The sequence below is a fragment of the Paramacrobiotus metropolitanus genome, unplaced genomic scaffold, assembly GCF_019649055.1.
Source record: "Paramacrobiotus metropolitanus isolate TYO unplaced genomic scaffold, Prichtersi_v1.0 Parri_scaffold0000065, whole genome shotgun sequence".
NCBI lineage: Eukaryota > Metazoa > Tardigrada > Eutardigrada > Parachela > Macrobiotidae > Paramacrobiotus > Paramacrobiotus metropolitanus.
The window spans coordinates 683,222-709,305 of NW_026570285.1; the positions used below are offsets into that span (position 1 = coordinate 683,222).

The 26,084-nt window shown below is 41.6% G+C and overlaps 4 protein-coding genes across 8 annotated transcripts; all 4 read right to left on the bottom strand.

Moving 5' to 3' along the window:
* Nucleotides 1-1,577: 1,577 nt before the first annotated feature.
* LOC129594052 (WAP four-disulfide core domain protein 2-like) lies at nucleotides 1,578-3,840 on the bottom strand. 2 transcript variants are annotated; one of them, XM_055490601.1, is made up of 2 exons: nucleotides 3,596-3,840; nucleotides 1,578-2,097 (listed from the first exon to the last, which is right to left on the bottom strand). In XM_055490601.1, the coding sequence occupies exons 1-2, from the start codon at nucleotides 3,633-3,635 to the stop codon at nucleotides 1,682-1,684; spliced, it is 456 nt and encodes a 151-aa protein (XP_055346576.1). In that variant the 5' UTR covers nucleotides 3,636-3,840; the 3' UTR covers nucleotides 1,578-1,681. The 2 variants fall into 2 exon arrangements, with proteins under 2 accessions (XP_055346576.1, XP_055346574.1); XM_055490599.1 differs by having other exon boundaries at nucleotides 1,578-2,100.
* A 1,214-nt stretch (nucleotides 3,841-5,054) lies between these two features.
* LOC129593990 (solute carrier family 22 member 6-A-like) lies at nucleotides 5,055-10,009 on the bottom strand. Its single transcript, XM_055490531.1, has 8 exons — nucleotides 9,253-10,009; nucleotides 8,487-8,765; nucleotides 7,963-8,193; nucleotides 7,505-7,701; nucleotides 6,932-7,171; nucleotides 6,647-6,781; nucleotides 5,954-6,227; nucleotides 5,055-5,450 (listed from the first exon to the last, which is right to left on the bottom strand). The coding sequence occupies exons 1-8, from the start codon at nucleotides 9,430-9,432 to the stop codon at nucleotides 5,289-5,291; spliced, it is 1,698 nt and encodes a 565-aa protein (XP_055346506.1). The 5' UTR covers nucleotides 9,433-10,009; the 3' UTR covers nucleotides 5,055-5,288.
* Nucleotides 10,010-11,177: 1,168 nt separating this feature from the next.
* Nucleotides 11,178-15,588, bottom strand: LOC129594031 (integrin-linked protein kinase homolog pat-4-like). Its single transcript, XM_055490575.1, has 8 exons — nucleotides 15,256-15,588; nucleotides 14,322-14,487; nucleotides 14,160-14,255; nucleotides 13,588-13,687; nucleotides 13,356-13,469; nucleotides 12,566-12,687; nucleotides 12,273-12,503; nucleotides 11,178-11,709 (listed from the first exon to the last, which is right to left on the bottom strand). The coding sequence occupies exons 1-8, from the start codon at nucleotides 15,396-15,398 to the stop codon at nucleotides 11,563-11,565; spliced, it is 1,119 nt and encodes a 372-aa protein (XP_055346550.1). The 5' UTR covers nucleotides 15,399-15,588; the 3' UTR covers nucleotides 11,178-11,562.
* Nucleotides 15,589-16,225: 637 nt separating this feature from the next.
* LOC129593963 (midasin-like) lies at nucleotides 16,226-25,062 on the bottom strand. 4 transcript variants are annotated; one of them, XM_055490499.1, is made up of 8 exons: nucleotides 24,821-25,062; nucleotides 21,109-21,249; nucleotides 20,725-21,015; nucleotides 20,348-20,423; nucleotides 20,014-20,282; nucleotides 19,312-19,490; nucleotides 19,170-19,256; nucleotides 16,226-19,005 (listed from the first exon to the last, which is right to left on the bottom strand). In XM_055490499.1, exons 2-8 carry the CDS (start codon nucleotides 21,201-21,203, stop codon nucleotides 18,965-18,967), a joined length of 1,038 nt encoding a protein of 345 aa, XP_055346474.1. In that variant the 5' UTR covers nucleotides 21,204-21,249; nucleotides 24,821-25,062; the 3' UTR covers nucleotides 16,226-18,964. The 4 variants fall into 4 exon arrangements, with proteins under 4 accessions (XP_055346474.1, XP_055346473.1, XP_055346472.1 ...); XM_055490498.1 differs by having other exon boundaries at nucleotides 19,179-19,256; nucleotides 20,725-21,041; XM_055490497.1 differs by having other exon boundaries at nucleotides 20,725-21,041; nucleotides 24,821-25,061.
* Nucleotides 25,063-26,084: the final 1,022 nt, after the last annotated feature.

The window sequence follows — 26,084 nt, forward strand, 5'->3', positions numbered from 1 at the left end:
GTGTCGGTCGATTGGGGCACCTCCATTTTTCCGTAGGTTTCCACACTAATCAGCACGGCTCATTTTTCCGTTCAAGTTTTCAACGAATTTTAACTGCAGTTAGCTAAAATTATGGCCAAACAGTCCGCAGTGAAGGTTTACGAGGAAATAATTCAGGAAAGGCGTTCGAATGCTGCCGTGAAATCGGAATAGAGCAATCCAGACTGATGAAAGCAAGGAACTGAGAAAGAGCAATGAACTGCAGACATCAACAAACTGAATTTCTCCCTAGTTGTGTAACAACTTGTGTTGGCGTTGAATGTGGGCTGGCAACGGAGTAGCGTGTTGTCAGTGGTTCTGCTCAACTTTTGATGACATGGTAATCATTCTAGGCCAAAGTTCAATCGAAAACGAAAAAACAATCGCAGAAGAACAGGAGCTGCTGCGATTCGAGATCTGATCGCGTCCAAATTCCAATCGAAACCCAAACGACCGAGTGACCGAGTCATCGTCAGCTGCCAACTGCCAAGCCTGCCATCATCGGCTCGCCATACTTTCCCACACTAGCTGGTTGCTCCGTCCGGCTCGCCACAGGCATAAAGAAGACGACTGTGTAGCACTGTACTCGTACACAGTGTGAGTGACGCTGTTGCGTCCGAATTAAAATTGTTAAGGTTTTGCATTTTCCGCTGGTCTAATGTTTTTCCTTCTTTTAAAATATTCAAATCCCAAACCAAACCCAATCCCAAACCTGCTAGAACAGTGGATGGGTGTAGGAAGTACTAGGAACATTCTTCGTGGCCACGTGTATTTACATGCAAAATTCGAAGGACATATCGGTCCATAATGAGACTTTTGGTACACCGAATGCATTTAAACTTTTTGGAATTTTCTCTAAGAGCCATAACTCCCGAACCGGATGTTGCGCGCACAAACGGTTTTCACGCCAGTGTATACAAATCATTTGGCTACAGAATGTCATAAAACAAGAGAAAGAAGGGTTTGGTCGAGGGCGCGAAAGTGAAAGATTTCGTGCTTGTGTACGACTTTGGTACCATGTACCGGGCCACAATTCCCTTAATAACACTAGCGATTTTGGATGTTTTTTCAACGTTTAAAATTTAATAATTTTATGTAGTATAAATCTGCGCCGGCTTTTTTTGTGTACTGGCTGATCAGCGAAATAAAAATTTGTTTGGTGTTTTGGCTGTTCATTATTTTTACTTAGGTATTACAGTTTGAAATTGGTTATAATTATCTGGGCATAGCAATTTCCTTAATTACAGTAATTGCTGTATAGAAAACTGGTTAAATCGGTAAAATTGTGACAATTTATTTGAATATTGAGTTCTGCTGGTACTTTGTGATTATAGATAGTTGGCAAAAACTGGCAAAGTACGTCTTCGATATAATAGTAACGTATAAGGGCCGTAAAGGCATATTTTCTTTGCTTAGGAGACAATTTGTTGGACGCCTTGCAGTGCAGCGATACTTAGCATCTGTTCCCTTTTATTTTTTTTTTTTTGAATTCCTCGCACCATAGAACTCTTCTCGGCATTACTGTTGCCAGAAAAATTAGGAATAAATTACTAGAAAAATGTTAGTGAGTTGTATGGAAAATCAGCCGACGACGCATAGTATGACGCAAATCGACGGTGGATCAGCGGGAATGTTAGAAAAAAGGGAAAGGATGTCTCCGCCTTCATGAGGCGGCTTGCGGTGTCCCGAGCGGCATGACGCACTCCGTGATACAACCGTCCTCGCAGCACTTGAGGTTGTCCGAGCAGAAACTGTCCCCGCCACACCTCTGCACGCAACTAGATCCTGAGTCGTGCTGCGGCTTGCTGGGCGGACAACTGCCGGCCTTCGGTTTGGGCGGGGCCACGTCGACGGGGTCGCGACAGATCTTGCAGCCGCAGAAGCCGGTGCAGCACAACTGCGACGGTTTACACGGGTTGTTGACGGCGTCGCAGGCGAGCGGACAGTTGACGATGCTGCCCACGGCGCACGAGACAAAATCCGGACAGAAGCCGCTGCTGGCGCTACCGTTGACGCTGGGCGCCGTTGTCGGCGGGGGGTTGCCGGCGGGATCCCAGCTGTTGACCAGCTGGACGCCGGCTACTATGAAATAATTAGATATTAATGTATTAATTGATTACGTATATATATTTATATACATAACAAGTTATATATATAATCTTATACTTGTATATAACATATATCTACATACAAGTACCTTATCTAACGAGTGAAAGGTCAACTGTCGATATATGCTGTATACTGTCGACATATACTGTATATTAACTGATTATGTATGTATATTCACATATATAATAACGAGGGAGATACCCGAACACGTCCGCGTCAGATCAGTATACACTTGGTACCATTAGAATCCTTAGAATTTCAGCTATTTTCTTTGATAATCAAAATACCCCCAGATAAAGAACTCGAGTTTAGGGATCCCTGAGAAGCCAGCACAGATATGATGGCTGATTTCCATCGAAACGTCAGCAGACGCCATACAGAGCTATACGACGCGCCTGTACGGATGCGAGATTGCGCAACCGTCTTTCAGCGAGAAGTTAAATAGCGCTTTATCGATAGCTATCGCAGTTTTTTAACTCATTAAGCGCAGCAGCATCGACTAGCTGCATAGAGATCAATGCAACCGCGGATGCTGTGCGCGCGATAGGGCAAAATAGGTGAGACAGCCGTCAACAAAACCAATACAGAATCAACAGATTGCAGTCAGACTGTGCGTAACGCATGGCGTATCTAGGCTGGACAATGCGTATGGCGCCTGCTGACGTTTCGATGGAAGTCAGCCATCATATCTATGCTGGCTTCTCAGAGATCCCTAAACTCGAGTTCTTTATTTGGGGGTGTTTTGATTCTCGAAGAAAATAGCTGAAATTCTAAGGATTCTGATGGTACCAAGTGTATGCTGATCTGACGCGGACGTGTTCGGGTATCTCCCTCGTAAGTTATATATATATATAATCTTATATTTGTATATAACATATATAAGGGGAAAAATGTGTCTAGCCGAACCAATCCCTTGTACTTCTGATGTAAGCCAGCTGGTGGTTTACGTTGTGGCTGCACAGCGTTTTATGTACAGCGCCGCTATTAAGGCTGTGCGGCATTGACGGTACATGTGGTATTAGCCGCACCAGGCAGGTCCGGGCTATAACACAGTTTTAGCCTGTTTACCTGCAGTTGTACGAGTGCTGCTTACCTGTTATCAGTACCTGCAATCTTAATGGCAGCGCTTTACATAAAACACTGTCAAGCCACAACGTAAACCACCAGCTGGCTTACATCAGAAGTACAAGGGATTGGTTCGGCTAGACACATTTTTCCCCCTATATCTATATACAAGTACCTTATCTAACGAGGGAAAGGTCAACTGTCGATATATGCTGTATACTGTCGACGTATACTGTATATTAACTGATTACGTATATATAGTCACATATATAATAAGTTATATATATAATCTTATACTTGTATATAACATATATCTATATTTATAGAAGTACCTTATATAATTAAGGAGTGAAAGGTCAAATGTCGACATATACTGTATGTAGTCATATATTTATATACGCACCGAGAATGACGACAATCAGCCACGACGTTCGCAGCAACATGCTGTCCTTTCACTAAAGATAAAAATTATAATTATATCGTCCGGAAAAGTCCAGTTATCAGCTGAGATAGACGTCGGCGTCCGTGCTGCGATGGGCGGAAATCAAGAGAATCCTTTCCGAAATCGCTCCCCAAAACTAATATCACTGTATATTTCTTACACTTAATTTTCGCTGGATTATTATTGCAAAAGGCAAATGACGAGGATCGCTGATTCGACACACAGAACACGCGCTACAGGCCTTGAGCTGGCGATATACAGCTCTAAGTGACCGGAAATGGAGATGGTGCTGGTAGCGAGGCAATTGTGTAAGCGGCACATGTACAGTGCGTTCTTGTTGATGGAACTGCGGTATTTACATAATTAGCGTGATAATTAATGACTGATCGGACTCTTGTTAGCGCAATATATACAAGTAAATGAAGTAATCGCCAATTACGTTAGCTCTACTGCACCCGCTGGAAAATAATAATTATGCCAAGCGATATTTAATTAAGCGCTTCTCGGAAGTAGGCACTGTTGTCTGAAAAGTGAAATGACACAGCACAGCACACCTGTCACGTTATATAAAATTGTACATAAAAACTAATAAATTACATGCACTCCATACAATTAATACATTTAAAAAATTCCGGTATTATTTTCTGCTAAATTGTTAATTGAATTATCACTGAAAAGCAGTATACATATATATCTTTTCTATATGGACCATAATATGGTGAAGCTAAATGTAGATGAACTTTATTACAGTACAGTATATGAATTAATTGAAATAACATGTGTACAGTGCACATTATAAGTGCAATGCCGGTAATTGTTGCAATAAATAGATTACCGTAATTACGCTATGAAATATGCTGCAGAATCATTGTATCATCATAAGCAGTACAGCTAAACGAACTCGCGCAGCTTCTTGACCTTCGCTAATTACACATAAGCTGTGAAATTCATTTCTATCGAATAACCGCCATAATCGCATCGTAACTCTACTCCTCCCAGCTATTCTTTTCAAGCAATACAACGGCATACTCGCGATGGGGATATAAACTTACGCTAAAAATAAAGTGACAGTGAAACAACGAAATTTTTTATTAACGACCGACCTCGGCTATGGTATGAGACTATGAGTAAAGTCTACAGTACATACAGTATATGCAACTTGTGAATAACCGTGATGCTTTATGCGATATTAATTTTTTTATCAATTCCTCCACGTGTTCATTTTATGGAAATTATCTCCTACTGGGAGATTCAGTGTGCGATACTTTTGATAGTTTTTTAAAATCCAGCGTCTTTCAAAGCTTCCTACCTGTAGTTGTAATTTGTAAATACTTGGAAAAATGTTGTTAACTTGATGATTTTATTATCAGGTGTATTTATTGTAATTTTCTATTATTATTTAAATAATTTATTCTTAAACAACGTTTATACAACTCAAAACGAGAATACATTTAATAGCAAGAATAAATGGCAAGAAACCAAAAGCGGCAACTACTTCTGTGTCCCATCAAGCAGCTCCCACTGCACAGTTATGTTTAATACACCGTAAACGAGTGGAGCATTGATTTAATTGCTGCAAAGAGGCGAACAAATCACAGACGCGGAGCTGGCGTAGTGCCACTGACCAGCCGACCAGCGCTAGGCGGTGCGGACGTTATGGGGGTGGAGGAGGGGGGGGCGCGGGGTTCTCCACCTGCTCGATGGTGTCGGGCATGGGACGGTGCAGCGTTTCCGGCTGCGTGGTGACCAGGCCGGCGGAGAGCAGACAACAGCCGCCGAACACCAGGAACGGCACCGCTTCGTGCACCAACTGACCCTGCCCACCACAACCAACTTTATCTTGTACCAATTAAACCACCAATCAAACCAACAAGGAAAACGGCAAATAAAATATTAGAAAAATTTTCCCATATATACACAAATCAGTTTAGTATCCGACTTTAAGGTCACGCGTCTTTTACAGCAAAGTTTCAAGAAGATCGGGTAATAACCAAACATTTGGTACACAACAATGCATTTAAACTTTTCGCCCATTTAAGTTCGCCATATCTCGGCAACCGGAAGTTGCGCGCGCAAACGGTTTTCAGAACAATGTATACAAATCATTTAGCTTTAGAACGACATAAAGTGTTACAAAAAAGTGCTTCGGAGTGCGCGAAAGCGAATGTTGCAGTGTATCTATCCCATTTTTGACACCATGTACCGGCCATTTTCCTTAAAGTAAAAATAATTAATCTAAAAAATTGTTAAATTAATTTAAAAAATTCATGGAGCATCCTAGATGGTATTTTTAATAAGGAGAATATTATGGTAACTGACCAGGAGGAGGATCTGGGGGCAGACGACGCCGCCGGCGGTGTGGCAGCAGATGCAGACGCCGAAGGCGGTGTTGCGGATGACGGTGGGGAAGAGTTCGCTGCCGAAGAGGAAGACGACGGCGTAGCTGCCCACCAGGCAGAATCGCGCCGCCAGGATCACCACCGTGCGCACCGTCGCCACCGCGTCGCCGCCCACGAAGGACAGCAGCCCGGCGGCGGTCGACAAGACGCCGCACAAGCCGTAGTACGCCATGAGCGGCGGCTTCCGGCCGAACCTGTATCAACGCCGTATTAATCATTACTTTTACGCAATTAATAAAGAAACATTTTAATCCACTTACAAATTAACCAACAAATCTTTTTACAAAACTAACCAATTTTTTTTTAAAATGTTACCAAAATCTCCGCAATATTAATAAACAACTTTTTTGAACAAATAAATAAAAACAACATTAAATAAAAAATAACAAAAAATATGCAGAACATTGTTCAAGAACATTTAAACGAATGTTTTAAAAAGATGTTTATGAAAAAAACGCGAAAGAAAATTTCCGAAAAAGAGCAGACTTATTTTTTAAAAATTAGTCGCAAAAACTACTAAAAAATCTTTTAAAAATTTAGCAATAACTTCTTTTAGAAACTATTTCTACTGAAATAAAATTAGACAGCAGCAATTAAATTCCAGAATTGTTACCGGCGCATGACGAGCACGGCGATGGCGCAAGCCGGCAATTCGGCCACCGCCGCCAGGATGGCGTTCAGGTAGGGACTGCCGCTGAGATTGCTGATGGAGAAGGAGATCCCGTAATACACGAACAACGTCGTGAACCTGCCGAAATAACGTGGCTTTCAATTTTACCCCGACCGGTAACGTTAATTGAAATTAATTTTTATTAATCTGAATTAAATTCTCAATTTACGGTTAATTCTTATATTAAATTTAAAACGTAATTAATTTCAGTTAAATTTCCCAACGCACCACAGGAAGGACTGCACGATGGTGTAGAGGCGGATTTTGGGCGTGCGGAAGCAGTCGACCCAGGTGTAGTTGGACTGCACCCGGCGTTCGGCCTGCAGCGTCTCGCTGATGCGGTCCAGCACGCTCATCAGCTGCGGACTGACCGGCAGTTTATTCCACTTGAGTATGGCGCGCGCCGTGTCCTTGGCCGTCTCTGTGCGGTTGTGCACCATCAGCCAGCGCAGCGACTCCTTCATCACACTATCGATCACACAGTTTCTTCTATTTTTATTATCATATACTTTTATTTAAATTTAGTTTATATTTTTTTAAATTGTTGTAGCTTACATTTTTTATTTTATTCGCTTTTTTTGTATTTATGTTTGTATAAAATGTATTTATGTAAATGCATATAGCAATTTAGTATTTACATGCGAATATTTGTTTAATTTATATATTTTTTTAAAACGTTTTTCGCTTACCTATATTTTATTTTTCATTTTATATTTTTTATTTGTCTGCATTATTCGTAGAACAGTTTATATGTTTTTATAAATTGTATTTACAGTATATGCATTTATGGGGAGAACGTACAGTGGCTTGGCCAGCGCCACGACGCTCAAAAGCGCCAGACACAGCTGGATAGTCCGCCAGTGGCCGGCCAGATAGGCGATACTGCTCAGCACAATAATCCCGAAATTGTTCAGCGATCCCTGGACGCCGCCCAGGACTTCGCGGTATCGGGGCGGGCAGTATTCCATCAGCAGCACAAAACACACGCTCTGCAGTCCCTGTTAAATTATAATTTTATTAATTAAGACTTCTGTTTAATTTTTTTTGATATTTATTTAAAAAAAAATAATTATGTAAAAAATTTATTTAAATAGTACATTTATTCAGATTAAGTTTTATAATAAATAAATCAGATTAACATGTAAATAGTTTGTTTTTCTAAAATTATTGTGTAAAACATATAATCAATATATAATTTATAGATTATTAAACAGACTAATGTGTAGCTGTTTCGCCGGTTTAAGGAATAAATTACTTACTTGCACGAAGAAACCCAGAAAATAGCGCATGATGAGAAACAACCAGTAGTACGGGACAAAGGTCAGCGTCACCGCCAGCGGGAGGTAGCCGATGTAGCAGGCCGTGATGCAGTTGCGCCGGCCGAAGCGGTCGGCCAGGTAGCCGAAGGCGATGCTGCCCGTCATCACGCCCACAAAGTACACCGTCGTCGCCGCGTTCACGCGCCACAACCGCCCGCAAATTAAATTCCACTAAAAAGGCCCCAAAAATTAAATTTCAATCACCAACAATTTATTTTTCACCACCTGATTTGCCAAAAAAATAAAGAGAAATATAAATCAATTTAGAAATTAAAAAATAAATTTTAATGCGATTAAATATATTATTAATAAAAATTAAATAATAAAAAATTTGTTGATGCAAGTACTGTATATTCAACGATTTAAATATTTTACATCAATTTAAAATTAGATTTGTTAAATTAAATTCGAGCATTTCTAAATTAAATTTAATTTACGTTTCCAGTTTAACGGATGAGCCGTACATCGCTAACTAGCGTCGTGATCTTGGGCGACAGGTCGAAATGATGCCGCATGGTGCGGTCGCAGTGCTGCACCTCCGCGGGCGGCAGCGCGTTGAACGCCGCACAGCCCGCCGGATCGTCGGCCGTCTGGTTGATGTGCATCCAGCGCGAGGCGTTGACGAAGAGGACGCTGGCGTTGTCGGGGAGGGAGTAGAGGGCCGGGGCGTCCGGTGTGCAGAGGGAGTGCGAGGGCTCCATGGCGTAGAAGATGGTGCACAGGTCGTTGAAGACCACGATGAACTATTATGTACAGACAACCGGCGCGGTTAATATTGCCAACACATTTCGACGGCTTCCAGAAGCATCGCTCTCAACACACACGAGCAATTTCCTTCAAAATAACCTGTATTTGTGTGGAAACCATTTTTCTGTCTGACATAAATTACATTTTACGAAAACCTCCAAGCTGAACATTTTAAATGAAAGAAATTCAGCAACTTCCGGTAGTTGACGCAAATGCCACCGCCCGGTGCGGCAGCGTAATGTCTAGTTTATCATAATATTTTATTTGGAGAATTCCCCTTCTTTTCCTTTTTGATTTTCGTCACAGAAAATGAACATGCTCTGCATGATTTGTATTATAAAAACTATGAACAGATTGCAAGAAGCCATAATAAACTGGAAAGCGTGGTTTGGAAGCCGACGGATGCAAAAGCAACGAAAAAATGCCGCGTTAATCGAGCGTGATACATTTTATTGAGTATGTTATCTGTCCGTATCGGCTTACCATGCACGAATTAAGCGCCGCAAACAGCAGCGCCTGATAGCGGCCCGGCAGGCGGTGGGCCGGCGTCTGCAGATTGGTCAGCAAAAAGTCCATGGTCATCTCCGAGTCGTGGACGATGCTGCGGCGGCCGTCGCTGGTCCGCGCCAGCTCCATCAGCGACTGCCGACGCTCCTCCGCCATTTTTACCGGTATAATACACAAAATTTCAACGGCTTCCGCGCAGATGCAAATAACAACCAGACGGCGCTGAGAAATCACTCGGGCGGAACGCGGAGATCAAAAATAGTATCAAATTACGCGAATGCGCCGGCACATTCTCGCTCGCGATCAATGCAACGCGATCCAGTGTAATCCCCACTTTAACCGCGCACGCAATCATCCAGCAAGCAGATCAGACCCGGGATTAAGCGCAATTTGCCCGCAGATATCCGATCGCCGCGCGCTCCAAATAGGCCGCCTTTGCGCCGTAAAAACAGCAATAAAAACCGCTGCACTTTGTACCTGCACCGGCACGTATACGCATGAAATGCACCACTCAAAGGGTCTTTGAAAAATCAGCAAAAATCCCCAGCCGGCGGCCGCTTGCACTGGCATGATACCGCACAACGACCGCTCCTTTCTGCAATCGTCTGCGGCAGCTGCAAAGCAGACGCTTCCGCGATGCGCTGGTTTCCAAAATATATTCCGCGTTTTGCTGCGCAGCAACGCGTTCGTTGTGGAACGTACGTTGGTTGGTTTAGCTAAATGTACGATGTATCGATCGGGAGCAGCTGCACAGCCTGCATAACGTCAGTGAGCGGAAGTTGTGTACAGCTGGCGTTGTGTTACATCACCGGCATCAATCAAGACCGGATGAAGCTGCGTGAATGCAGAATGTCGCAGCGCTGAGCGGCACCAATTAATCACAATATTTTCTATGTATTAGGCTTTATACAGCAAACTTCCTGCTGCGCCGTATAATGCCCAGTGCGCTCGTCAACGAGTCAGCTGCAATTCGCACGCCGGTAATCACGCTTCTTTCCGGTTCGGGCTTACACCGGTACATGCTATTAAATTTGCGTACCGGTAGGAAACCTTTCACTTTTGCGCACTCCAAAACACTTTTCTGCTTTGTTTGATGACATTCTGTAGCCAGAAGATTTGTATACACTGGCGTGAAAACCGTTTGTGCGCGCAACATCCGCTTCGGGAGTTATGGCTGTTAGAAAATTTAACAACGTTTAAATGCATTCGGGCGCACCAAAAGTCTCATTATGGACCGATCTTCTTTAAATTCCGCAGGTAAACGCACACATATATATATAGAAAAACATGAAGATTGTTTTTACACGAAACCACGGTTCCGGCATTTTTTTCGCATTTTAAAATAAATTTCAAACATTTTAAAAACTATTTCGAAAATTTATTAAAAATCCTGCAAATCTGGTTCGGTATAAAAACGATCTTCAGACTAAATTCGTTCTACAGTATGAGATCGGTTCATAACGAGGCTTTTGATACACTTCGATGCATTTAAACTTTTTGGAATTTTCTAACAGTCACACTCTTTTCTAACGCTCCCGAACCGGATGTTGCGCGCACAAACGGTTAGCACGCCAATGTATACAAATCATCTGGCTACAGAATGTCGTAAAACGAAAAAAAATGTGTTTGGGAGTGCGCGAAAGTGAAAGTTTTGGTGTATGTACACGAATTTGGCACCATGTACCGGGCCACTTCCCTTAAATCAGCAACTGATTTGATTAATGGGCATTTATTTTCTTAGTTTTCTGTATTAAAGGTGTAAAAAAATTAAGCAAACTTTTCGTTTCAAACCGCTTGAAATGCTGGAAGCCCAGTTTAATAATAATTTTATCTGAAATAATTTTGGAAATAATTTTATCTGAAGGACTTGTATGGAGTGGGAACCGTCTGCAACGGCGATTTCAACTCAACGTTTTATTACAGTAACCTTCAACAAACAGGATCACATCCCGATAAAACCAGTGTACAGTGTGAAGAATAATCTGGCAAATATAGAACGGTACAAAATTAGTGACTTACTCTTACTCGGCACGCAGTACGCACGCGCTTAATTATGCACAAGACAGTGTTTAAGGAAGACGCACGCATCAGCTGCGGTTCTACAAGGATAAAAATTACAATCATTAAAAACAGCGGCACAGTCTCGGAGCAGAACACGGCACAAACCACGGCGTGTACAGTACACGTGACAAGAAGCAGAAAAATGCAGGGAGGCACCAGGAAGAGCGCGGTGAGGAGCCACCGGAAGGAAGCTGCTTGATTGAGCCTTCGCTTGCTGTTTAGTGTTCAGCGCTGCATCTTCTCCAGGATGGGCAGGACCATCTCGAAGGACGGCCGCTTGCCCGGGTTCTCGTTCATGCAGATGCCGATCAGCCGCGCCATGTGGTTGGACACGCCGGGCGGCTGCGGCAGCCGCAGACCCTCGTACGCCACCTAAGCCAATATTTACAATTAAAATTTAATTCAAAATTTAATCTGAGATTTACATAATCAATTAAACGGAGTACGAATTAAATTAAACTGGTCAACAGCTATTGGTAGACCTAATTTAACTTGACTTCAAAAACTAAACAAGTTTGGCAAAACTAAACTGCAGAAAATCGGCAAATTTAAATCGAATAATTAACTACAGAAAAATTAAATTAAACCGAGGATAACTAATAGACAAATTGTAAATTAAGCTGACTTATTAAACTAAAATAAAATTGAATATTAATATATTAACCCGGAAAAAGTCGACCGATAAACAAGAAAAAGATTGCAATAAACTAAATTACGCTGAAGTTCTAAATTAGATAAAAAAGCCAATTGAACTGGGAAAATCGACCGCCATACGAAAATTAAATCGATAAATGAACTAAATGAAATAACATTAAAACGGAAAAAATCGATCAATTAATGATTAATACAATAAATCAACAACAATTAAAAAAAATACAAATTAATTATTCGGGTTAGAAAAATGGTTAAAAAGGGACAAGAAGCAACCCACGGACCTTCATGCCGATCTCCATGGGCTCCAGATCGGCAAACGGGACTTGGCGCGTCTGCAGTTCCCACAGCACGACGGCGAAGCTCCACATGTCGGCGGCACGGACGTTGCTCTCCTCCGGGCGGCGCTGCAGCGCCTCGGGGGCCACCCAGGCCGGGTGGAAGAGCTTGGCCTTCTCCTGGAAGGAGAACTTGGCGTCCGCCATGCTCAGCCGTCCGCTCAGGTCCTCGTCGATCTGCACGGCGGATAAATCAAATTAAATCGGAACAAATCGGGCTCGGAAGGTACCAGCGTTACCATGACGTGTTTGCTGTTGAGGAAGAAGCGCTTGACCATGGGGTTGAGGGAGTGCAGGAAGCCCATGCCGCGCGCAATGTCCAGGGCGAAGCGGATGGCCTGCTGCTGGTCCACCACGACACCTAGTTACAACCAAACATAATTCAAACAATAATAATTCAAATAATATCACCATAATTAAAATAATATTAATTGTAATTAAAATAACATAATTCACATAATATCCGCATAATCAAAATAATATTAATTGTAATTAAAATAACATAACTCAGATAATATCCGCATAATTAAAATAATATCTGTAATTCGAATAATATCCACATTATTTCCAGTGCAATTCCGTCTATGTGGCAATTACTGGCGCGGATGCTAACTGCATGTCTGATTTTATTATAAATATTATGCAGAAACAGCTACTTAAAAAAACGATAAAAAATATTTCAAAATTCATACAGACAAAACCGGTACATAATAATTTTGCAAGCGGCAAATCTTTAAATTCGTACAGTGCTGCGAATCCAGTTATTTCAAAATTAAACGGAGCTACAAGATTCTGAAGCGGTTTGACGCTTAATCCTGATGCAATTAAATACAACTGGAATAACTACTGAAAATAAAATACTGTAATAGCAATACTTTTCACCATTTTATTTATTTTTTCGTTTAAAAGAAAATAATTTCTACAAATCTATTTTTCAATTTGGATTTCAATGCCGGTGATGGCGTACTGCGATGGGCAGGCGTGCGGTCGATCGTCGTCTGCGAAGCGCGCAATTCCCGATTAAATAACCTCCGAAAATCGGTTTTGGGTAAGAGAACGCACTGGTGCGCAGTTTTGTCGCCATGGACGATTGGTCCTTGTAGGGAATCTTACGCATATCCACGCCCAACTGCTGCGCAAAGTCTGCAAACCATCACTGTCATTTAAATTCATTTAAATTCATTTATAATCATTTAAATTCATTTACAAATAAAAAAATCATTTAAATAGTCGGTAAATCAACAAAAAATGATCTACGCACTTTCCAGGTGATCCCGGAATTCGGCCCGCCGGCATTTGTCCAGGGGGATGTCGCCGTATTTGTTGCTGACGGATACCAGCGCACCGTGCTGAATTAAATCCTAAAACAAACAGCTAACAATAATAATAGAATAAAATTACAAAATAAGAAGAAAATAACAAAAACATAAATAATAAAAATAAACACTAAAATGTAATATTAATAAAACATTACGAATAACCACTAAAATAAAACGATAAAAATATTTAAAATTTTCATAATGAACGCTTTTTAATCAAAATCAGCTTTTATGAAATGACAGCCAAAGTCAAAGGAGAATTTATCGATCATACACAAACTCTCCGACTCACTGTTCTACGATTTCTCACATATTTTGCTCGTGAAGACCAATATTTGACTGCATAAATAAAATAAATAAAATATACAATACCGTATGGACAATTATAACGTCACAAGACAATAATCACAAATAAGTAATAAATTAATAAATATACAAATAAAAATTAAGAGATTAAATAAATAAAAATTATTGCATACAAAATAGGGCTGTGTGAAGCGCGAGCGACACCCACCTCGGCGATCTGGTCGAAGCCGAAGAAGCAGGCGTAGTGCAGCGCGGTGTTGCCGTGCTCGTTGACGAAGTTGACGTCGGCCTTGTTGCGCAGCAGCTGTCAACAGCGAATCACTCGCCTTAGCAGCTGGTTAGAGAAAAAAGACCGCGTTGGTTCGCCTACCTTCTGGACGATCTCGCGGTGGCCGTGGCTGGCGGCCAGGTGCAGCGGCGTGTCGTCGCCCATGTTCGTCTGGTTGACGCGGGCGCCGCGCGACAACAGCATGTCCACCACGTTGGCGTGGCCCTCCTTGGCCGCCCAGTGCAGCAGACTGAACCCGTGATCATCGCTGCACAAAAATAAATGAAAACATTCAGCGTCGCATTGAACAATACCTTCCGACCGAAAGTTTATTTTCTGTTCCAATAAATCCGTTAAATTCTAATCAAAAAATAAATAACATAGACTTTCACACCTACTCATTTAATATCCCTTTTAGTACAATACTATTTAATATGCCTTTATAATAATCGGCAATATCTAATCATAATGGACAGTGAAAATGATAATAAATAAAAATATTAGACGATTAAAATAAAATGAATAAAAAACATTAATCGAAAATAAAAACTTCCAACAATTTAAATTACAAATATTAATTAAAATCATATGAGCAATAAAATAATGATAAAAACCAAATAACAAAAATTAAAAAGATAATAATGGATAATTAAAATTATTAAAATTTAAAATCGCAGAAGTACAACTACTTTCTAAACGTGAACTGCATAGCTTTTTACGCTGAAAGTACAGCGAACAAGAACGTAATTTCGAGCACACGATCTCATTTTGCCACGTTTTAATTCGACACCACAAAATCTTACTGTCCAGGTCGATTTTCTATTTTCTCAGTCAAAGGAACAGACCGCAAGCTCACCGCAAGCAATAACAACAAGCAGCATGCTGCATGCCCATATTTGGCTAAACGGTTGTCCATAAATTAACTCAACCATAACAAAACGCCCCCGACCACACTGTCCCCGTACACCGCTAGACACTGCTCATACAAAGTACAGGGAAACGACGCGGATGCGCACCGATTAGCTGTCGCACTTACCCCACATTCATGTCGTGCTCGGTATCGTCCAGCCACACACGCAGATTAAACGCATTCCCGTCCCGCGTCCACTGGAAGACATCCTCGATGCCCTGGGTGGTGTGCACCCGGCTCAGGGTCGATGTAGTGGACTGCAGCGTCATTTTGCAACAATGACAATTTACAACACAAAATCAAAACACATCGTATACGGATCAATCGTATGTTGCAGATTCCGTCCAATGTAAGAGATCGTATCAGTGGAAATACGCTCAATTTTAGTGGCGACGCAACTGCTGCTGCTAGCAACAGGAAGTTAGGAACCAGTTTAACGCAGAATGCTAATAAAACTCCTCCAAAACAAACGAGTACAGTAGTGCCCTGCAACGGAGTACGAAACTGCGTCCAGTCCGATCCGAACTTAAAAAATTTTATCCGAACCCAGTCCGACTCCGAATTCTAAAAATCGTACTCCGACCAATCCGATCCGAAAATATTTTTGGCCAATCCGAACCCACTCCGATCCGATCCGAAAAATTTTCGAAAAGAATACGTATTACTCGATTTTATTACACATCCCTACATTAAAAAACTTTTTATGCCATGTTTTCGGTAGCAAAAAGACTTCAGAATTCAGAAGTACAATTTTCTTGGGCATAATAAAGGGTACGCTGGAGGATTTACATATACAAGAATGTTTTAGATAAATTTAGTTTTTTAGCACTACAGTGTCGAAGCATCTGGGGAGGTTAGTTATCTATCCTCACTGTCGGGAATCTGTATCAGATCTTTTTGTTGTATACGGTTCATCCCACGGATTACCCACATATTAGCCTGGGTCAAAAAAAGGGAGAGAAAATTAAAGGAAGGGATGTTTCTACACGTCCGGACTCCGGAACTAAAATAATTGGTAGTTTCATGTATTCTTTAGGACCTTAGAGTAAGTTTAGTTAAACGTATATAATATTACTGTTATCCTAATCTCCAGGATTAATCCAATTACAAACGCTGCAAATAAAAATGGGAAGCCGGTGCCTAGTGAAACTGACTGAGCTGCACAACACATGTGGTCCATTTAACGTACTGTAGTAGTTATACTAAAATTATTTGATAAGGCGATAACAAACAACGACATCATAACAATCGCAAAACACTCTAAATATTCAAAAGTGTCAGGAGAATTAATAAAAGGAAATTAAAGAGAATTAACAACAGTCTGTCGTGTATAAGCGTTCACGCCGTTTAGGGCTCCATGAACAATCTTTACTCTTCCACGCCTGTAATGCTCAATCGGTAGGCAACTCTCATCTCAAACTGTAACAGATAAACTATGGTGGAAACGACGGACGACTCAGGAACACGGGAACTCAGGAATCCCTAAGCAGGAATACTCCAACTACAACTTCCGGTCGTAAGTCCTGTGAGGATCGGCAAGAGCTAGGACGATTGTGTCACGAGCAAACCTGTGTACTAAGCGATAATCCGTGAACGACTATGCACTTCCGTAGGAACAAGTATTGCTGCCTCTTTATCCAATTCACACCACAGTTCACAACGCTAGGAAATCGTAATTAGAAACAGTCTCTAGAAGTCAATTCAGCGACTGCTACCGATATTAGTGACAACTCAAACTTATATAGACTCTGCGTTATGACATCATATACACCGCTAGTAGAAGAGAACAGCAAATCACAGTGGAGATTGACTAGATTATCCGTTATGTTGCAGGTGGAAGGCGGACAGTCAGCATCCGTACGTACATCCGGCGTGTGATCCTACTCCCACACGTCAAGTCTACTAAACAAAAGCAGATACTTCGGTGCAAATTAATTAAGCGCAAATGGAAGCATCGCGCGAAGCGCGACGCTGACGAAAATTTTTGTTTTGAAGGCCGGTGAAATTCAATCAAAATTAATTAATAATATTTATTTAATTACGGATTATTCGGAGTCTCGATTGCATCCGAACCCGGTCCGAACAGGTGCACAAAAACTCCGAAACCACTCCGACTCCGAATTTTCCAGATTGAAATCCGTCCAATCCGGTCCGAAAATCGGAGTGGGTTCGGAGTGGATCGGATTTCCCAGTCCGTTGCAGGGCTCTAGAGTACAGTACCGTAGCACGGCAGGACGGTGCTTCGCGTACCGCATCTTACCATGGTTAGCATCTGTTACCGTAACAGTGGTACGATTTGTTCACTGTACTGTGACTGTACTCTGTAGAACTAGACAGTAGACACTGCATTCAGCCACCCTGCCGCCTCGTGCGGTTAAGCAACCATACCAAAGCCAGATTCGCTTAGAATTTGAAACCCACTCCTACGGGCATATATGAGAAATTAAAATACTACCGCTCTCGCGATACATCCGGTTCCATTGCAATGCAAAATTTGAAATTTCGGTTTTGGCTGCCTTGGTAACAATTAGTGCAGCTGAGTGGATTTGGATTTCCAAACCATAATAATTATCCGTACTGACAATTGATACTTATTTGTGCAGATAAAATTTCATATGTATACGATGTCTGTGTCCACATGGAGAAAACTCTGTGGCTGCCTGTGGTCAACATGTAGATTTTTGTTGCTCTTGCATCTGCATTTGTGTGCAGGATGTCCGGGATTTCCGAAACCACATAAAACATCGCCGTCAGCCAACTGTTAGTATCGAAAAACCGTATCGCATTATAATATATTATTTTATTTTTTCTTCATCAGTCTGCACTATGTTCAAATCACTTTATTACCTTACGTGCGTTTGGACGGTTTGGTTGAAGATGAATTCTGTACTTTATTGTATTTCTATATACAATATAATTATATATATATATATATATATATATTTTATATATCTGCATACTAGCTATCAGGACGTCCCTCGTATCTCTGTAAGTAAATCGCTCCCGTGTTAGTGAACGACATGCTGGAAGAAGCACTGCGGAACAACCGGCTGGACGACCGGATCACACTAACGCGGTTGCCTCCAAGCCCAGACGTGACGGACAAAGTGGCGCATCGGCCGCGTTTGGGGGAGGACGCCACGTTCCGCTGCATCGTTCCCGCCGGAGTGGACTGGCTGGCCGTCTCCTGGCTGCACCAGGACCGCACCGTCTTCCAGGCGGGACAGCTGCGGCCGCTGCCGGAGGAGGACACCACGGGACAGCGATACCGCTTTACCCAGGTGGACAACGCCCTCATCCTGCAGGTCCTCAACGTCACCCTGCGCTCCGGCGGCTCATTGCACTGCATCACCACCCCGCCCGGCCACACCTACTCGCCCCGCCCCCGCGTCCTACAGAGCTTCCTGCTGCTGCCGCTGGTCACGCGCCGCGACGAGGTCTTTGCGCCGGCCGCTGACTATCTGACCGCCACGGAGGGCGACCACGTCAAAGTGATGTGCAGTATCCGGTTCCCGCTCCCCGAGAGCATCCGCGTGAACATGGACAACCACATCATCTGGCGCCGCAACGGCCGGATCATCCACGGTCCCACGGAAGCGCCGTACGGGGCCCTCCTGCCCAGAACGGGCCTGTTCCAGCTGATACCGAATGACGCGGCATCCAACCGCAACGAGCCGCCCAACAGCCCCGGAAATGTGATTCGCGATACAGTCGAGATTTTGGGTGTCACACTGGCCGACGAAGGACCGTTGGAGTGCTTCTTCCGGCCACACCGAGAGCTGCACGAGTGGGTGCTCCAATCGACGAGGTTGTGGGTATCAGTGTCTTCCAAGAATTAAACGCAGTTGTGCCGGCGGCGGTTATTAATTCCCATTTCTGGTTAATAAATAAATTCTTAGCGTTGGTACCGCGGCTGACATTTATTCATTGTAATCTGAGCATTTACAATACATTTATATTGAACTGTTTATATTCGCATCATTTTAAGTAGTGTGACCGCGAAGGCTTATCTTTGTAACGTTTGTGACCACCGTACTGACCGTAGTTACCGGGCGCCAAATTCAGTTCATCGAGGATAATCCAGTATAGCCTTAATAATAATTTGCGCACGGCGTCCACCAGAATTCCTATTTACAGGACAGTTATTTTTCTGCATGGCCTAATAATTGGTTAAATGCCGACCTTCGCAGAAGACCAGTTTGCCGTCTTCGTTGGGCTGGTAGGAGCCGAGGTAGTCCTGCAGGTCGGTGTGCTCGTGGTTGTTGAGGCGCACGCAGCGGTTGCCGGTAGCCCGCGCCAGCCACGTGATCAGGCTCGTCTTCCCGATGGACGTCTCGCCTTGCAGCAGCACCGGCACTTGTCTAAACACACACCCGCGCGTAATTAAATTTTATAAAAATTAATTGACAATTAAAACGAAATTCCCCGTTTAATTGAAAAAATTACCGCCATTAAATTACAATTAAATTATACGCTTAATTTAAAATATTGCCCAAATTAAATTACGAGGGAAAGTAACGTCCACGGTTAATTTAATTTCATTAAACAAATGTCATTAAAATTAAATTACAACTGAAATTCAACTGCCCGGTTAATTTACAATAGTACCCGAATTAAATTACGATTAAAATTAAATCCCACCCTGCACCCAAAATTAAATTCTAATTAACTAATGAAAACAAAAATATGTATACGGTCATACTTCCTAAATTTTCACAATTACAATCCACATATTTAACTAGAAATAAAATATAAACATTATTAAATATTTAATTAGTTGTGAATATTTGCTTATAAATAAATCAGCAGGGGTTATTTACACCAGCGAATCACCAAAAATTGAATTTAATTATACAAAAATTTAAAACAAATCCCGGAGCTCACCCTGCGGAAACGGCGCGCGCCACTTCCGTCAGATTGCTCTTGACGGTCTCGGTGAGGATGTGTTTCTCGTCCCGCACCGGCTCCAGCTGGCCGCAAGCGATCCAGTATCCCTCGATCCGCTCATAGCGCCCTGCCGTGGGGCGGGGCGCGCGCAGCGACAAATCCGGATGCTTCAATCCCGCTTCGCCGAACAAATGCTCGGCGATGGTTTTCTTCATCAGACTCTGCGATTCCCGGCTCAACTGCGTCAGGTAACTCAGACAAAATCCCTGCCAAAACCACGGCAATTAATTTTTGGATTAATTAAAATTAAAAAATTTTGTAATCAACCCACTTCGTACAACGATCGAACCACTTTTCCCATCGGATTCTTCACGGCAAACTTCAGGGCCTGCGTGAACGTTCGGAGACTGCAATGGAAAAATCATTGCGTTTTTTTGGAATTTTCCAGCAGTTAATAAAATTTTAATCGAATTGTTCTCAAATTATCAGATAATTTCCCAACAATTTAATACTAAGTTAATCTACGTTTCCTCAATTATCAGATAATTTTCCAGCAATTATTGTTGTTTCTATTTTGCTTTTTTCTCAAATTGTTAAATAATCCCAAACTAAACTATTTTTTTCCCAAATTATTAGATAATTTTCCCGGAATTAATATGACTATTTTCACTGTAATTTTTCTTCAATTAATTAAATAATTTCTCCAACCTGTAGTGTGGTTTGTGGCTGACGCCGTCGACCATCTTGGTTTCGGCCAGCGTCTTGAGAATAAAAAACAGCTCGACGACCTTTTCCAGCAGCTCCACGTTCAGCGCCAACGGCTGCAGATACGCCACGACGATCTGCCGGACTTCCCCGCGATCCGACAGATCGCCGCAGTAGATCTCCGTGAAACGGCTGCGGACGGCCGCCGGCAGATCGCGCTTCCCCAGATCCGTCGCCGGGTTCATGCAGGCCAACAGGCGGAAGTCGGGATGCCGAGGAATGGGCGTGTCATCGCTGCAAACATTCATTTCCAAATGCTTCTATATGGAAATAAACCGAGGAAAAGAAGTAAGAAAAATTTAAACAACTGGGAAAGAGGATAAATACCCGCGATCGGTGAGGAGGAAGGACGTCTGCGTGTTGTCGATAAAATATATGGCTGAGGCGGGCCAGCAGCTCGGGCGTGGCCAAATTGATTTCATCCAGCAGCACCCATTCGCCGCTGCGGGGACGTGTCACTAAAGTTCCCTGCGTAAAACAGAACCTACATATATACAGATATAACAGACCTTCATTCCTGCTATGCCTAATTAGTCTAAAGAAATTAATGAGAATTCAAAACGGATTTTTATTGCGGTTACTTCCAACTTTATTGCCATAATTTTCTCATATATTCAGTTTACTCGTACTTATTTTATTTATGATAAAAATAATGAGATTGGTTTTTTAAAATTCATTTTCATTGTGAATTTGTGATTATTAATTTATTTCCATTTTGATCGTAGCATTAATTTCAATAGTATGACTGTGTTATAAAAATTAAAAAAATTGTTTACTTCTAAGAATGTAAAAAGAAGGCCCTCTTCTATAAAAAGAGACCATAATTTAATAATCACAAATTCACAATGAAAATGAATTTAAAAAAAAATCTCATTATAAAAAAATCGATTATTAACACTGTAACACCTTACTTATTAACCCACGCAATGGCACGCATCAAACTCTCGTTGGCTTGTTTGAAAATGAACGGCCATGCAAAAAAAATCGAGAAACTACAACATAATGAAAACACACAATAACATTTTAATTACAAGCTTATTGAGTATTATAATTATACCACAAATTTTCTAATTATTTAAAATAATTATTTAGAAAAATAACATTAACTGTAAACAAAAATAACTGATAAAAAAACAAAAATAATAAAAATATAAAATAAAATAACAAATATAAATAAATAAAATAAAAATAATAAATAAATAAATATAAATAAATATGATAAAAAAAATAAAATAACATAAAGAAACAACAGTAAAAAACTATTCAAAAAATTACAATAAAAGGAACAACCAAATGGTTGGCAATAAGGTAGCGACAAATCAAAAAATTCACAAGACCGCGGTTAAACAGGCCGCAAAAAGTGAAAATTAGAATAAGAAACAAAATAAAAACAATCTAAAAGTATGATGAAAATAACAAATTATCAAAATATTCAAACATCATTCACTTCCGCCACCATTAGAATTTCTGTTGATCTCACACTGTTATCTTACTGTACTGCTAATGAAACGTAGGATACATTGCAAATTGAGCGGGTGTACGCGCCAAATATGTCACATAATCACATTCATCGTTTGCCGCACCGTGAGTTGGCTGTGTGTGTACAACTAAATTGGGAACAACAGTGCCGACACGAAAAAGCCTCCAAGAATTTTTTCAAAGTCACCCCGAACCAGTAGCGTAGAGAGATCTGTAGCCACGGGGCTGTGCCCCCACCAAAACGAAGTTTCTAGCCTAGGGTCTGAGAGCGTGGCACTTCCAAAGCCAGTAGTCATTGCGTTTCCCCCAAACCGAATGCTCACTACTCCGCTGCACCGAACGATGCGGAACCGCTTTTAAACCAAATCGCTTGGGGTTTAATCTTGATTTTGAACAGGGATATCAGTGCGCTAAATCTTTGCTGGGATCTTCTTGAATTTATTCTGTGAAATTTAACCATTTTTACAGTTGTTTATAAACAGCAGTTTTCAATATGGACAAAGTACGTCTTGGTACTGGTACGCCCAACGGGAATTGTACGTGTCCACCGCCGACTCAGGGCGTGACCGAATATCGGGAATATGCATTCTATGCCATAATTTTTGGTTTAACTGTCGCAGTCATCCTATTGGTCGTCCTATTGGTCGTCTTACTGCTAAAGAAGGAATGTGGCGGATCTAAGGCCACGGCTAAACCGGAGCAGAAAGACGCTCCTGGAGACGGAGGAAAAACTGAAGAACTCCGTTCTTCAGCGCGGCCACTTATGGTGGATGCTTGACCACCAGTGCGGACGATCACCTGGTTACCGGTAAGTGTGTAGAAAATTTTACTTCTATAATAAAAAAGTCCAGGGTTGTTTTACTTAGTAAACAGTAAAGTAAAACGAATTACTCAGTATTAAATAATAGCCTAATATGAAAATTAAACGAACAATAAAGTTTCGAGAACAGTATAACAGGAAAACTAAGTAAAGATTTTGTGCTGACAGTAAAAAGTAAGTAAACAGTAACGGAAATCGAGTACACTTGAGTATTTCAGTACAACAATTTTTATTGGAATTTATTGAGATTTTAACCGAAAACTGCTTGTTACCTTCGCGCTTCGTGCGAAATTTGTCTGTTTGTCACGTCGTTTCTGTCGTTATTGTTAAAATCCAGATGCGCAAGACTGATGTGCAAATTTGTGCAGTGCACATTTTGCACTCGTGCCGTGCACCGTTTAACTTTCCAAACAGCTTTCCTTGATCAAGATTTTTGATCAAAATTTTTTTTATCAAGATCTTTCTTTAATAAAAAAAATATTTAAACTGAGTATTACTGGTTTACTTAGTAAAGTAAATTTTCATGCGACCAGTAAACAGTAAGTACACAGTAAAGTTTAGCGCAAACAGTAACAGTAAAGTAAAGCCAAAGTACGCGACAGCAAACAGTAACCTCACAGTACTGTAATACAACACTGAATTTATTTATTTATAAACAACTTACTTGATCGCACCAGCTCTAATCGTACTGACACGGGAACTTCATTACAGAAATTTTATTAATAAAGTTTTATAAATTGTTTATTTAATTATTTAGTTTTATTAATAAAGTTTTAATAATGAAGTTTCCTAAAATTGTTTTGCTCGCCAAGTCACCTGCCGAGCGCAGGACCGCAGGTACGCTTGTCTGTTACACTAATTTTACGTCACACTTGCCATTAAGACTGCGCTGCGTGGGGGCGGCACCGCTGCGAGGACGCTCATTGGTTGTTCAAATACCGTACTTAAAAAAGTCCGCTGCGCTTTACACTTAACAGTAGCATTGTCTAGCAATGTAGATGCCACAATACAGCGTCTACAGGATAAATTCCAGGCGCGTTTAGATAAAAATCTGCGGCATTACCGAATGTTGTAGCCGAACTTTCACCGAAGCGCACGTGGCTACTGCAGCACAGCGATGTTTTCTCGTATGACACGACAACAGCAAATTTTTTCTGTGCATGTTTCTCTGCAGCTGCCGTCCGTCTGCGGTTGCTCTGGCGTGTGCAATCATCATTTCCATTTTTTAGGTTGAACTTCGCAGTTCGAACTTCGAACGCAATGTGGAAATGGGCCGGAGACAGACTGCCGGAGGACTGCATATTTCACACTGCGCGCACTGTGCACAGCACATGACTGTTTCATCACATATCTAGCCTTTAGGTGATCTAGCATTCTAATAGTATCGTTCGCTGCTCTAATTAATATTATAGCAAATTATTCTTGCATTAATGTTATAACTGTGCACGAAAATTTTATTTGACAAACGGCGTGGAAGCAAGTATTGTCTAGCAACATAATTGTTAAATGGTACAAAAAAGTTATTCGTTCTAAATAAATAACTACAAAAAACTGATAATCACGGAGGTTAATTACGGATCTAGAAACATCCCTGAAATCGTGGAATTCAATAGGTTCCTGTGGCATTTTCCCGCTTGGAAAGGTGAAAACAGCAAAGCAGTTGTGCAAAAGCGGTTTCAAAAATCGTTCCACGTAATGCCCTTAAGTGAACGGTGTAGTGAACGTACTCGTAATACCTACCTGAAAAGTCAGTTGTGCCAACGCGATTACTTTAATGTCGCGAGCGACGCCGATGCTTGGATCAGCTTCTGAGCATCCCTCCATTCATCATAAAACCAAAATCATAAAACACAAAATTTAAAAACAGATAAAATAGATAGAGATATCTGTCTGAACTTATCCATATTCAGTAATTTACACCCAGCGCGATGCGCGAGATGCTGCAGTTAAGCCTTCGTCAAGACTACAGTGTCACTACACGCTCATTTGTAGCAGAGTATAGAACTGTGGATCGTGACGCTCCACAGCAGAGCTGTCTGTTGCCTCAAAAGCGCGTTACGTAACATCTTAACTATTAAGCCAGAGCTCTCTGTGCTTAACGCCCCGGTCTACAAATCGCTTTAAGTGGTCCGAATCAAAACTCTTGCTGAACAAAGTGAACCTACTGAACAAACTCTCTAAGCATAGCAAACCTGCTGAATACACTTACAAAACAAAATGAACCTACTGAACCAACTCACTAAGCCGGAATAAGTACGTGAACTCATTGAACCACCTTACTAAACAAAGTCAAAGTGAACCTGCTGATATCATTTTTTAAACAAAATGAACCAACTAAGTCGACTAACTAAGCGAACTGATCTTAAAGGTAAAAAAAAGGCTTACTAAATAAAACTAATAATTAAAATAAAAAAGCTTACTTAACCAAAATCGCTCACGAAACCCAACCGAAACTTAAATAAGCCAGCTGAACCTAACCAAATACTTAATGAACCAGCTGAACCCAACCGAAACTTTAGTGAACCAGCCGAATTAAAAATAAATATTATTGAACCAAAAGAACCTAACCTAACCCACGCCGCTTGTTCTTGCTTGCTTACGATACACTGCTCACCCTGGCGTGGTAACTTAAATCTGCTTACTTCTGAGTGACGTTAAGTTGTTGCGTCTCACATGCTTACGTTACGACGCTCACGCTTGCGTGGTAACGTTACGGCGCAAAATTCTGCTGGTTTTCGTTAAGCCGCTTATGCTCGCGTGGTAACGTCTGGTCGTTCTAACGTAGTAACTTTAACCTATTTCTATCACGTGGTGACGTTACGCCGAGAAACCCTCGCCTGCTTACGTTACGCCGCTTACTTTCGCGTGAAAACGTTACGCCAATTACTCGCGCATAGTGCTTTATGCCGTTTATTCTTATGCGGGAACGTTACTCCGCAAAACCTTGCCTGTTTCAGTTCCGCCGCTTAGGCTCGCACGGTAAAGCTACGCTGCTCACCCTCGC